Source organism: Carettochelys insculpta, chromosome 2 (genome assembly GCF_033958435.1).
Source record: "Carettochelys insculpta isolate YL-2023 chromosome 2, ASM3395843v1, whole genome shotgun sequence".
In the NCBI taxonomy this organism is placed as follows: Eukaryota; Metazoa; Chordata; order Testudines; family Carettochelyidae; genus Carettochelys; species Carettochelys insculpta.
In genome coordinates this window covers 270,892,637-270,907,062 of record NC_134138.1, presented here as the reverse complement: position 1 = coordinate 270,907,062, position 14,426 = coordinate 270,892,637, and the positions used below count along the sequence as shown (strand labels likewise).

Here is a 14,426-nt window from a genome sequence, read left to right as displayed (position 1 = left end):
GCTCCAGGCAAGCCAACTCACTGTGAACCCGGCAGGTGGCTTGCCTTGTCCTTGGGTCTAGTCCTGAGACATTTAAGTCTTTGATGGCCCCTGCACGAGTGCCGCATACTGAGCACACACTTCCTCCCGCCTTGTTAGATCCTTTCCTCTTGCCCTCACTCTGTCCTGCTTCCTGATTCACCACTGGCACATCTCATGGCCAGTTCTCTGGTGTCCAGTCCCGTGAGCTTTGGCCAGGAGCAGCAAAGAGTTCTTACCCAGAAACAAGGGTGTTGGCCCTTCCTCTGCAGTTCTGATGCCCTAACAATGGCCTGTGAGAACAAAGAACACAATGTCTTCCTGAGCCATAGAACAAGGAGACTGACTTCTCAGCAGGGCAGGGCAGATCAGAGTCACAGTCCAAAGTGTATTTAAGCTTTATGTGTGCACCTGACTTCCATCCCACCTGGCCTCCGCAGCAGAGTCTACACCAGCGGTGCCTCTCTGGCAAGGACCATGTTCTGCTGAAATGTGAACATTCTGGAGGTCAGTGCACAGCTATAGATCTCCATTTAGCAAAGTGTGAAGCCCCTGTGCCTGAATCCCGTTGATTTCAAGGGGGATGGGAAACAGGCTGCACTTGGAAGAGGCTGACATGCAATGTAAGACTGACCTGGTAGTCAGCACACTGGGTGGCCTTGGAGTTGCCTTTTGCCTAATTTCCCAGAGATGTTTAACAACATTGAAGAGGTTGATTTGAAAGCAATATGCAAATCGGGGTGGAAAACATGCCTGATTCGTCTCTCACTTGCATGGATGTGACTCTGATGTTTGCTTCCTGGAATCCCGGGGGACACAGGCACTTGAAGCTGGTGTGAGCGAGGGGAGTTAGTCCCAGGATGATATTCCTATGTTCCAGCTGTGTTACTGGGCCAAGTTCTCAGCTGCTCCCACTACGTGCTAGGATAAGAAGGGGTACAAATCAGCTCGGTACTGCCTTGATACTGCAACTTTTTTGAGGTCAGAGGAGCCAAAGTGCTTCTATAAACTATGCTGGCTTGTCCAAGGACCTTTCCTAGAAGCAAGAGGTCACTGGAGCACAAGGTGCTTCAGCTATGTCCCCTTTTCCCTGGGAACCTTCCTTGGGACAGGAGTAGCACAGAGCTGACAACAGAGACTTTACACCCCTGGGGATTCCCTCTATGTGATGGGAATTCTCCACCAGCCAGCTACTCATCAGCCTCATGCCAAGAGACTGACACAGAATAAACATAACGAGGGCAAGGAACTGACCCACTGACTCTGGGCACAAAGTGGAAGATAAAGTGATGGAAATGAAAGCAGAGGACACAGTGCTGCAGAGACAGGAAGCTTACAGAAGGAGCCAGTCACAGGCAAGGAGATTAAACTCCCAGCGAGCAGCAGTGCTGTTGCCTTAGTGCATTCCAGGTTTGCGGGAGACAGGCACACAAGGCAAACACGGGGCTTAATGAGATGTCAGAATCCTTTATTTTGAAAAAGCCACCAACAGCACCCATAGTGAGCTGGGGGTCCTGAAACACCCCAGTGCAGCTGGGAGAAATAGTATTCTTCTGAGACTTCCAGTATCACATCCACACTGAGCAAGAGCCAAAACTTAAGAGAATTCCCCCACGCTGCCCTCTACCTTGGACAGGTAAATTTCCAGACTTTGCACCTAGTCCATATGGTGCAGTACAACCACAGGGAGATTGCAGCCTGATAATCCAAGTCACATGATAAACCCCCCCAGAAAGCTCAGCCTGCCTTTAGGGTACTGCAGGGTACAAAGAAAACATGTTACGATTTGTCCAAAATCTCCTGCTGTTTGTGAAGTAGCCTTTTAATATGTATAGAACAATGGCACCAAAACTGGAAAAACTCTCTTCTGACTAGGGCTTGTATGTCTTTTACCCAAAACTAGTTAGCAGTTGCAGGTTCAGTAGGTCCATACCCCATTACTAATGGCAGATGTCAGCATTATTTTTCATATCTCCCTCCCTAACACACACACACTGATAGTGGTCTGGCACTGGTGTGATGGGTTGCGATTTACTCTTGGTGGGGTTTTTTATTATTATTTGGGTTTTTTTTTAGGTATTCCCTGCCCGATCATTGTTGCCTGGGCCATTGGCAAGCTCTACTATGAAAATGAACAGTAAGTAATGTTAATGGTCTTATGTGTGTGTGTCCACATAAATACCAGACAGCAAGTGCTGAAATAGATGACGGAGACAAAAAGTAACAGTGGTGGCTGTTTTGGTTCCCAGTCATCAGAATTGAAAAGTTCAAAACATTCAGGGCTCAGTTAGAGTTAATGCCCCAAAGTTCAAAGGCTTATCTAAAACTCCTGGGCCAGATCCCTAATCCTCCCTGAATAGCTTTTATTTACCCGTTGTTCAGGCAAAACACCTTCAGTGGACTAAGGATTTGGCCTCTTGATTTTCACAGAACTGGGTTGTGAAGCTTCCAAGAACAGTCTCTGTAGCATTGCGGCTGAATTGTATTAAAGAAAGTGCCCATATCCTAGCATTGATCCTGCGCCGCACAGCTGTTGTAAGAGCAAGGCGAAATGTGATGAGCAGGACGGGAAGCACAAGGGAATCTGATTTTACTTTGAAAGCAATAGTGTCGCCTGCCTAGTCATAGCAATAATTTTGCTGCTTTCATCAATAGGGATTGTGCTTAAGCTCCTTATCCTCACAGACACCCACCTCTGCCCATGCTCCATAATTTTGCTTTATAGTTTGCAAATAGGGCGCTGGCCACACAGGGGTATTGCATTAGTCTGACTCAGTATGGAGGGTGATGTCTGGGGCTTAGCTTTTTTTGCACCCCTATATAGCTAGCTTCCATTCCCACTGCTTTTGAGATCAATGCCAGTACACAAAATGAGTTTACACTGTGCAAGACTGAAAAGCATCCTGTCATCTCCCAACCCTAGCTGGAGCATGAAACACTTTGTAATGTCAGCGCTTCAGGAACCCATCAGAGAGGCCAAGGATACATGTACTCAGAGACGAATGCATCAGGTGCACCAAGGGTGCTGTTATCCAGGAGATTTTACTCATGCAGCTATATAGATATAATAAAGCTCATATAAACATGTGACAGGTTCCCCCTTGTCTGAGTTCTCTTGACCCACCACCCTGTGCTCCTGCTCCAACTACAAAGGATAGATTTTAAATTGTTACAAGTGGTAGCAAACAGAGCACAGCAGATTACTAAATTACGACAGATTAGTAAATAAATAAAAACACAAACGAAGTCTCATTAGCTCATAAATAAATGCCCTGGTCATTAAGGTTTACAGGACTGCTTGTTATTTGTAAGGCTAAGCAAGACAGAATATGAGTTAACAAAGTATCTCCAAGCAGGCTGCAGATTCGTAAGAAACAAGCTCCACTTATTTACAATTGGTATTTCTTTCATGAACAGCCTAGAAATCCCCCTAGTCCCCCTTTCAGTCTTTGTTCCTCAGGTGTTTCCTGAAATGTGCTTGTGCGGGGAGAGAAGAACAACAGATGATTTCACTCCCTGTCTTATATAGCTTTAGCATATGGCAGGAAAACTTTGTCCCAAACCTCAGCTTGTGGGAAAACAATAATATCCCAAGATGACGCTCAGAGTCATGTGGCTTTGCACACCATGCTGAGTCATAAGGTCCATTATTTACAGGCTGGCTGGACTGTTCTCTGGAAGGCTGATAGATAAGCTTCTCCCAAGACTTCTTGTTTTCAGTAATGCCTCATTACCCTGAATATTCCCTTCCCCACCCAGCAGTGAGACTAACAGTCACTGTGGGCCCAGGGAGAAGATGTGGGGGCCCACTCTTCACCCCTGGAAGGGGCAGAGTCTCAGGAAGAAGGGGTGGGGCTGAGGGCAGTCAACCTTTAGCGCTCCCTAGAGCACAGCACTGGGCCCTACTTCCCAACCCTTAGAGCTGCACAGAGTGGCGGAGTGCAGCCAAGTTCCGCCAAGTTTCAGAGGGGCTCAGGGCTTTGGCCGTTGCTGCAGTAGCAATGGTGATGCCCAGGAGCTCTGGGCTCCTTTGAAATCCCAGGCCCCGGTGCAATTGCTCCCCTTGTTTTCCCCATCTGCAGGCCTGTCACCCAGCATCTAGACTGAAAGCATCCTACCTAGTGCGCATGCCCAGGTGTAACTTCATTTGTAATACAGATATATAATCAATAGTCATAACTCAAAATACAAAAATGATACATTCATACAAATAGGACCATCATACTCAGCAAATTATAACGTTTCCAATGATACCTTGCATGACTTGTCTTGCATAAAATACATCATAATTACGCTAGAATCATGTCATGATAATGTCACTATGAAGACTAGGGAGAGCAGTGTAGCAAAATGAATCACGGATGAGGGTTAAAGTTGTTAAATGAAATTCAGTCTGCACATTTATATTAATGTTATGCACCTGGTAAGACTTAACATACCTTGATGAACTAAAACAAAAGCACGAGATGAACTGCTTGCTGGTGCTTTGCTGATTGTGGCAAAGGTGCAAGCATTTTCTCGGACATTGTTTCTTTAATCAGGTGGGATACCTAATAAGTCCTAAATGAAAAAATGCAAGCACACGCCAAAACATTTTAATCAAAATTCTGCTTAACTCTAATGGCTTGTGAGTGAACCTGCCCAAATACCTGGACTAAATTCTATTGGTGACTGTTCCAGAAATTTTGCCTTGGGGCAAAAAAGTGCAGAAATAATGGCTGAAAGTTCAACTACATAAATCTGTGCGAAGATAAGGGTAAGAATAAAACTTGATTCTCGTTTCTGAGAAACGAAGTGGAGCCAGCTCTGCCACACCAGGCTCACTCTTACGATCACATGGGATTTTCTCAGTCTGTCCAGCCATGGAGAAATAACATGTGACTTCTTCCACGTGATCTAACCAACCAAATTCTGAAATATATAACAAACTTCAGCCTCCAAAAATATTCACATCACCAGGGGTGTGGGGAGGGGGATGTCCACAAGTTCCTATGGACTGTACAGAGCCTAGGACAAAATGTGTGGATATCACTGCTGGTTTGCAGAAACCATTTGAAACCTAACCCAGGCAGATTGGAAGTACAGGCTGAACCTCCTTCATCTGGAACTCTTGGGTCTGGTGACACCCATGGTTTCAAGGAACCCTGTGGTGCTCATTGGTTGGATCACGTGGGAGAAAAACCATGGCAGCAGGACCTGGGAGGTTGCCAGACCAGAGAGTGATGTTCCCTGTAATCTTTCCAATCCATGTGTGGATTTTTTTCCATGCCTCTGCAGAATCATTTTTATGTGCACTGAGGCATGTGCGAAAGGGCACCACCATTAGAAACAAAAAACCTAGCTGTGGGTGCTCTGCTAATCAGCTGGGCAGCATTTGACTCTCTCATGAATGGCTGTGCAAGTACACAGCTTGCAAGGAATGCTGCCAAAGAGTGCCAGCAGCCTGGAGGGGACCCCAGCAGGTGGGCTGCTGTCCCGGAGCAGAGCTGGGCCGGTGGCAGGGAGCCCAGCCCTGGAGCTGGGCTGGCAGCAGGGAAGCTGGTCAGGGCTGGCGGCCAGGAGCAGGGACTGGCAGCCAAGAGGGAAGCCAAGCAGCAAGGATGGAAGCCTGGGGACCAGCAGCAGAGGGGCTGGCATTGAACTTCCCTGGTCCAGCAAGCTCCCTGGTTTGGCACTGGTTAGGACCTGAGGTTGCTGGCCCAAGGAGGTCCAACCTGTACTTCTGTGGTTCACACTGTATAGCTCTAAAGATGACAAAGTTGATAATAGCACAGCCACAAAGGAGAATAAAGATGCTTCAAAATGACTGATTCCATAAAACCAAGTGAAAAGCTCCTGATTTCACCTGCATTAGAGCCTTTGATCAATACAGAGACAAATCTAATTTAGGATGGCTGAAAACACCTTGTCTGGTGCTTAGCTCTAAGATGTAATCTAGCAACCCTATGGAAGAGAAGCCCACCCACACCATGTAAAATCAGCCAACGAGTAATGAAGACTTACTTCTATAGCAATTTCAGTGGTGGACAGTCTGTAAGGATAAGAGTGATAATAAAAGACTCATTAACAATGAGGAAAGAACGTGTGTCATGAATGCTGTGCCATGGACAAACGTTAAGTTGTTAGCAGGCAAACTCCACGTTAGGGAAGCTTTTTTGCCATGGTGGTTCTTAAAATAATTCTGCTTGACCCAGGCTTTCCTTCACACCAGCTCATTTGTCTCATTTGCCTCTTATTTCTTTCTTAGCTAACAGATTTATTGGTGCATAAGCTTTCATGAGCAAAGAGCCACTTTGTCAGACGTTTTTGCCCACCAAAGCTTATGCTCTAATAAATCTGTTAGCTGGTTAGGTGCCACAGAACTTCTCATTGGTTTTGCAGACACGGACTACCACAGCTACCCCTCTGATGCTTATTTCTTTCTTGTCTCCTAAGTTCATGAGCTCCTCAGGGTAGACTTACAGAACCACAGTTTAGAAGAGACTGCAAGCGTCAGCTAGTCTAACCCCCTGGTGAAGTGCAGCATAGAGCTGTTATTTACTAGGACATCTTTGTACTATACAGTAAGGGCCCCAACCTGGATCTGCCTCTGTTCATCTAGACTGAATGAAAGCTCCTTAGGGTAGGAACTGTCTTTGTTTTTATGCCTTGGGCAACACCAAGCAAGTTGTCTGTGCTTCACACATACTCAGATATTGCAATTCAGCATGGCCACGCACAGAGTGACCACATGGGCATGTCTGAGATTGTCCTAGTGAAAAGGAATAGAAGTCATAACTCTGAGCTCCAAAAAGGACACATCACTAGATCTGAGTTACAAAGTTATATATCCCCTATAGGAGACCTGAAAGGGCTTATGGCATATTGAGGGTGTAGTTCAAGTTCTTATACCCTCTTTTAGATTAAGCACTGGAGACATGGTGTGGGTAACTAAGATTCTAGCCACTAAAAAGTATGCACAAAAGACAGCATAAAAGCACCAGTGTATTTTGCCATAATGGGGAGAAAGAAAAGAGCTGTTTGCAATTAGCATATGATTGGAAGTCACCTCCTGGGTCATTCAGACCAGTGCCTTGCTATCTCAAGCAACTTTGTCACATAATCATAAGAGAAATGAGGACAAAAGTAATCCTCTGCAACTACTCTGCAGTATGTGACTCTGGTTTATTGAACTTCAGTTAACCCCCATTCCTGGCTAACTGCAGTTAATTGAATTTCCTCGGGGTTGTACTGGACAAGAAGGCTGATCAAACTAACTAGCTTTACAGGGACAGAGAGGTAGCCATGTTAGTCTGTACCCCAAGAAAACAAAGGAGCAGAAATGTAGCACTTTAAAGCCTAACAAAATGATTTATTTGGTGATGAGCTTTCGTGGGAGAGACCCACTTCTTCCCATCAATTTAATTTCCAATACGAACTAACATTTATAAGAACAGAGGAGCAAAAAGAAAAAAAATGCAATAAAAGCTGATAAGTCAAATAGGACTGAAAGAAGTGGGTGAGAGTTGGGGGGATGTTAATTGTCCTGTCTGAATAGGAACAGAGGTAGCAGTGTTAGTCTGATCTGAAGAAGTGGGTCTGTCCCATGAAAGCTCATCACCAAATAAATCATTTTGTTAGTCTTTAAAGTGCTACATTTCTGCTGCTCTGTTCTGTCCTGTCTGAGATAAATGCGAGCATCAAAGGAAGGGAAGCAGTCCTTGTAATGCGTGAGGTAGCTGATGTCTCTGTTCAGACCACGTGTTAATGTGTTGAATTTGAATATGTACTCTAACTCATAAGTCTTTCACTCTAATCTGTTGTTAAATTCTCTGTGTTCCAGGACACAAATTCTCAGGTCTTTAGCAGAATGACCCACTCCATTGAAGTGTTGACTGACTGGCTTATGTGTACTGAGTTTCTTGATGTCTGCTTTGTGTCCATTTATTCTTTGGCAAAGATTTTGCCCAGTCTGTCCAATGTACATAGCGTCAAGGCATTGTTGGCACATAATAGCATATATAATCTTGCCAGAAGTGCACGAGAATGTGCCTTTGATCTTGTAACTAACATAGTTATGTCCAGTGATTGTATCCCCAGAATAAATATGCGGACAAAGTTGACAGCAGGATTTGTTGCAAGGAAAAATTCCAGGATTCATATTATTGTGGTGTAGCCTGCGATTACTGGTGTGAGCCTCTCTCTGGTTAGGAGGTTGTCTATAAGAAAGGACAGGCCTGTCTCCTAGAGCCTTCTGGAGCGTAGCATCCTGATCCGGAATAGGTTGTAGATTTTTAATGATGCATTGCAGGGGTTTGAGTTGGGGGCTATAGGTGATGGGAAGTGGTGTTCTGTTGTTGATCTTCTTGGGCCTGTCTTAAAGTAGCTGGTTTCTGGGTATTCGTCTGGTCCTGTCAATTTGCTTTTTTACTTCTCCTGGTGGGTAATTCAGTTTTATAAATGCTTGGTAGAAGCCTTGTAGTTTTCGGTCTCCATCAGTAGGGTCAGAGCAGATGTGATTGTATCTAATGGCTTGACTATAAACAATGGATCATGTGCTGTGAGCTGGGTGGAAGCTGGAGGCATGTAGGTAAGTGTAGCAGTCAGTGTGTTTCCAGTAGAGGGTGGTGTGGATGTGGTCATCAGTGATTTATACTGTGGTATCCAAGAAATGTATTTCTCATGTGGAATAGTCAAGGCTGAGATTGATGGTAGGATGCTGGTTGTTAAAGTCTCTGTGGAATTCTTCGAGTTTCTCTACTGTAGTTCCAAATGATAAAGATGTCATCTATTGTAGCATAAGTAGAGGAGGGGTAACGGGACGAGAGCAAAGGAATTGTTCTAAGTCAGCAATAAAAATGTTAGCATACTCTGGGGCATGTGGGTGCCATAGCAGTGCCACTAATCTCGAGGTATAAGTTGTCCCCAGATGGGAAATAACTGTGAGTGAGAACAAATTTACATAGGTCAGCCACCAGATTGGCTGTGGTAACATCAGGGATGGTATTCCTGATAGCTTGTAGTCCATCTTCATGTGGAAGATTGGTGTAGAGAGCCTCTACGTCCAAGGTGGCCAGGATGGAATTATCAGGAAGGTTTCCAATGTTTTGTAATTTCCTCAGGAAGTCAGTCGTATCTTGGAGATAGTTAGCAGTGCTGGTGGCGTAGGGTTTGAAGAGGGAGTCTACATAGCTCGACAGTCCGGTAGTAAGGGTGCCAATACTTGAAATGATAGGATTTCCTGGGCTGATTTTAGGCAGTAAATAGAATAATCTAGGTCTGAGCTCAGATGGTGTGTCTGAGTAATTTGGTCTTGAGTAGAGGTCGGGAGTTCTTTAAGTAGATGGTGTAGTTTCTTTGGAATTCCAAAGTGGGATCTGAGGAAAGAGGCCTGTAAAATGTGGTGGTGGATAGTTGTCTAGCTGCCCCCTGTTCATAGTCTGACTTATTCATGATGACTGTTGCACCCACTTTGTCAGCCAGCTTGATTATAATGTCTGAGTTAGCTTTAAAGGGAGTATCTTTCTGGTGAACTCTGGAATTGGAAGCCTGGACCGTGGCAAGTTCAAAGCCTATGGGATGGTTTCTCATGCACACATAGTTTTGAAAAGTCTTACTATGGCTGTCGAGGCCTTGCATAAGCAGGACTTTCTTTTAATCATTTATGGGCATTATATTAGAAAGCTCAGCTGGGTTTTTCACTTAAAGGAAGAACCTTCTTTCTGACACAGTGGGTTACAATTTGCTGTAAAGTTCTGCATCTGCAGTAAGGATGTTCACATCTTCCTATATAGCTATGCTCAAAACATCCTGATGTTTCCAGGCACCTTTTTTAATGGATGGCAGCCAGAAAGTCAGCGAGAACATAAGTCTAAAGAAAGCTATGAGAGGCTCAAGTGCATGTTAGCTGAACTCTGCCAAAGTCCTGATCTTCCTCCTCCGGCAAGGAGTTCCACAGGTCTACTATGCACTGCATGAAGAAAAACTTCCTTTTGTTAGTTTTAAACCTGCTACCCATTAATTTCATTTGGTGACCCCTAGTTCTGCATTAATATTCATGAACCTTATTTTTTTTCTCTTACAGATGCTGGTTTGGAAAAGAACCAGGGAAGTACATAGACTACATATATCAAGGCCCAGTGATTCTTGTTCTTCTGGTAAGAGTGTGTGTGGATAGCCATCGGCTAAGGTCAAATGATAATTTAGGCACCCACCATGTTCCACGTGTAATTAACAAAAACAAAACAAGTTAACAAATTGGGGAAATGAACAGAGTTTCTGCAAGAGACATGAAGTCAGTTGCAATAGGTCATATGTTGTGAGCTTGCACCTGATAGTGGTTTATGCAGAGCCCAACGTTGTATTAAAAGGTTGGTTTGTTCCAATCTTACTGCACTTCCCACCCCAGATCTTCAGCGGCTGTTAGCTTTGGTTCATGTAGCACCTGGTGCAGAGCTGAGTCCGCCCAGACAAAAGCAGAACTAGCTCTCTTCTCTGCCTCCTCCATAGGTGCGGTGGGGCTAGGTGGCACTGGTTGGAAAGGGAGGCTAGCCAGGGCAACAGTAATGTGCAACAGTGATATGCAATCTCATCCCATCTTGTCTCCTCTGCATGTGGTGAGACTTCCATGGAGCCCTCAGTGGAAAATGACTACAGACAGAGAGAGAAACATGGAGATAAACCTATCTCATGGAACTGGAAGGGACCTTGAGAGGTCATCAATTCCTGTCCCCTGCATTCACAGCAGGGCCTATCACCATCCCTCATTTTTTTTTTTAATCTAACCTGCCCCAGAACCTCAAAAGCCACCCCCACTAGCATAGAACTCACAATCCTGGGTTTATAACACTAAATACCTCCATGTTTGTTGTTGGCATATTGCAATTTCTGATTTCTCAAGACTTTTTATGTTTCAATAGAAATATTTATCAATACCTTTATTTACCAGAACTCTGTTTCTGGTAAATGGAAAATATCAAAATTTAGCAGAAGTTGCTGCCAGGCCTCTGTGCCTGGGAGCTCTCACTGTAACACGTGTGGCCATATTTTCCCAGCCAATATGCCAAACGCTTTTGAAAATCACAGTGGGAGCAGCTAGTTGGTGAGCAGTTTTGTTCACATTTTTCCTTTACTGAAAAATAAAATTTTGGTAAATGAACAATTTTGATAAAGATTTCTACTGGGAAAACAACATAAAAAAATCACAAAAGCTTGACACACTTCCATAGAGTAGAGCCCCCATTTTACAAACTGGTTGAGGATTAAGTTCATAGCTCTGAGAAATGCACAAAATTGAGTATCTCAAAATTGCAGGAGATACTTCATTTTTCCTTGTCCTTGAATCCAGTGCAAAGGGATCTCCAGTGCATAGAAGGCATCAGCACATGAAGGACCTTGGATTTGTTCTTCACTGACATCACTTATGCTCTGTGATTTTTATTTTTACTATTTTTCATTCATCAGATTGATGTTTGTAGCCTCAAGCTTCTCCTGTAATGTCACTTTTTCCCGAATAATTTTATCTAAAGAAATGCTCAATTTTCCAATTCAACAAGAAGTTTTGGTAGAAAAATATCAACCTGCACTAATTGGCATCTTTCAGGCAATGCAGAATGTGCTGATGCATCTTTGTCGCTAAAGCATGACACCGAACCAACTGTGTTAAAATGGGAACCTGCAAACAAATGAGCCTGTGATGTTTTATTGTCTGCTTTTGCAGCATTTTTAAATGCTCGGATGGGTCATGATCCTGCAGCTATGTGAAGAGGCCCCTCTGAAGTTTGTCTACCTATGGTCAATTGTAGGATCAGACCCTTTGGCTTGCAACCATTAAAAGATGGACACCTTTTTTCTCCATCGCCTGTATAAAATATGTGTACTCTACTTGCCATTTGTAAAGCACTCTGAGACTCTGATGAAAGCATCTACATGAGTGCAGTCTATTTTGTTGCTGTTGTGTGTGTTTGTTTAATAGTCTTTGGCAAGTTTAAAGCAGATGATTATAAAATGGCAGAGTTTTAAGCTGGTGATTAAGCAATTAAGTCATTAGGGGTTTCTTTTTCCACTGCATTTGCATGAGTCTAATCAAATGATAATTAAAACTCACAAGGGTTTGTTTTGTTGTTTTCCTCTTTTTTTAGATAAGTGAGTGCAATAAAACTAATATATTTGGACATCCAGTTAAGTCTCTGGCACAGGAGCACATGGGAAATGATTAGTTACATTAGGGAAGACGGAAGTCGTTACGAGAACTGCAAGGTTGATAAGGAGCTGGCTAAAGGCAAGAAAGCAATGGGTTATGCTGAAAGGTGAATAGTCTGACTGGATGCAGCAGATGAAATGGGTTTTTGCCCGCGAAAGCTTATGTTCCAATAAATCTGTTAGTCTGTAAGGTGCAACAGGACTTCTCATTGTTTTTGTCTGGCTGGAGAGAGGTTTCTAGTGAAGTTTCTCAAGGATCAGTCTTGAGATCAAGGTTGTTCAGTATTTTACCTTGGCACCAAAGGTGGGTGCATTGCTGATGATACCATATTGGGGGGGGTATTGTCAGTAAAGTGGAAGACTGGAACGGTCTGGAGCGGCGTTGTCCAATACGTTCGACAGTTGGAATGTGTGACGAATAGGGCACTGTGCTGTGGTGAATACGGCTCTCAAGCCACCTACGGCTCTTGGACCCTTTAAATGTGGCTTCTTCTGAGAGGCACGCATGGGGTGTTCCGTCCACCTGCTCCGTGCATGCGCCGCACCACTTGGTGGGAGAAGTGGGTAGTGGCAGCAGTAGTGACTCTGGTGGCAGCTCCGGCAGCTCTGGTGAGTCACCAGCAATGAATTAGAGTGGGGGGCGGGGGCTGGGAGTGCCTGGCTCTGCGGGAGGGGGAGGGCATTTATTTATAGCTGAATGGGAGGAATGTGGCAAATATGGAAAGATGACAAGAAGAAGTGTGGCGATCTTTGAATTCCTATCGGACACCACTGGTCTACAGGAAGATCAGGAGAACCTTGAAGACTGAAGCAACAGACACTGGATGAAATTCTATAGTCCAAAGTAGCGTGCATAGAGTCTAGTAATGAACACGTCTGCTACAAGATGAGGGCTTATCGGTTGTGAGTGACAGAGGAAGAGACAGACCTGGGTGGGTGGACTGACCACAAGATGACTACGAGGCTCCAGTATAGTGTGGCTGTGAATAAAGCAAATGCAATCCTAGGATGTATCAGGAGAGAAAAGAAAGAGAGAGAAGTATTAATGCCATTGTACAAGGTGCTCACAGGCTCTGCATTAGGGGAGGGCAAAGGGAGCAATTGCACCAGGACCCAGCATTTCAAAGAGGCCCGGAGCTCTGGCTCTCCTCCCCCGACCCCACATGTTCTGCTTCTCTTGTCTTGTTTTTAGTCTCCTTCTGCAACATGGGAGATGGCCACAGATGGAGATGTGGCACTGGGTAAGGCAGGGTGGCGCTTTCAGATGGTACTGAAAATTCTCTCCCACTGGTGCTTGGTTAGCCACTTCTTGCGCACATGCTCAGGGTCTAACTGATTGCCCTATGTGAGGTCAGGAAGGAATTTTCTCCCAAGTCAGATTGGCAGTTGCTCTGAGGTTGGCTGTGTGGGTGCAGGTCACTTGCCAGGATTATCCAAATATAGCTTAATCATTTCCCTGGCATTGCAGTGACCCTGGGCACTGGTGCACTGTGGTGCTGCCTGTTCTCTGCCTGGAACACATAAGAGTCTAGACTTCTGTGGGCTGTAATACTTTGGTTTAATGAAGGTATGAGCGGTTTGCACCTGGGCCTGTTGGGTGGATCTGCAGCCCCCACCCAAGCGTCTATGGGTTGAGTTTGGGATGTGGCCCTGAGAATCTAGTTCCCTCTTTTGATGGGAGAGGGGTTCCCCGGGGAGGGACTCCCCTCAGTACCTGGGGAGGGTCCTGGGCTGCGCCCTCCAGCAGCTAACTGGGTGGCAGCTCTGGCCTGGGGACTCCTGCCTCAGAGCCAGCTCCTGCCCCTTCGCTGGTCGGTCACAAACTGAGCTGGCTTCCCTCCCTTTATGCCCCTCCGGGCCTGACACTGGCCGCAGGTGAACCGGGGTGGGGATGATTGGGCTAACAGGCCTTGTTTAACCCTGCCTTGCCTAGGCTCCCTCTCACACTCCTACAGTAGGTAATTGGGGTTAATGGGGGAGTGCTATTGGTGCCCTGGGAGGTACAGGAGACCAGACTAAATGTTTGCCGGTTCCTTCTGGCCTGACAGTCTGACTCTGCCCCAATCTCCATTGAGTACAAACCACTCCAACACCATTTTAGATCTTCCTGGTGCTTTTTGGCATAATTATATGCTTGATAGACAAACAAATCAGAAAGCATGTGGCTGGGTGGCTACTGTACTGCTTGCGGTGTCTGGCCAGCAAAGTTCCTAGCCCTTTTTGCAAAC

At 45.2% G+C, this 14,426-nt stretch overlaps 1 protein-coding gene across 1 annotated transcript in view; it reads left to right on the top strand.

The window, feature by feature from the left end:
- The window catches only part of CRHR2 (corticotropin releasing hormone receptor 2), a 284,318-nt gene that overhangs the window by 185,760 nt on the left and 84,132 nt on the right, over positions 1–14,426 (top strand). The window contains exons 8-9 of the mRNA XM_074986331.1: positions 2,095–2,155; positions 10,082–10,154. Of these exons, the coding sequence (XP_074842432.1) occupies positions 2,095–2,155; positions 10,082–10,154 (134 nt within the window). The remainder of the gene's footprint in view (positions 1–2,094; positions 2,156–10,081; positions 10,155–14,426) is intronic.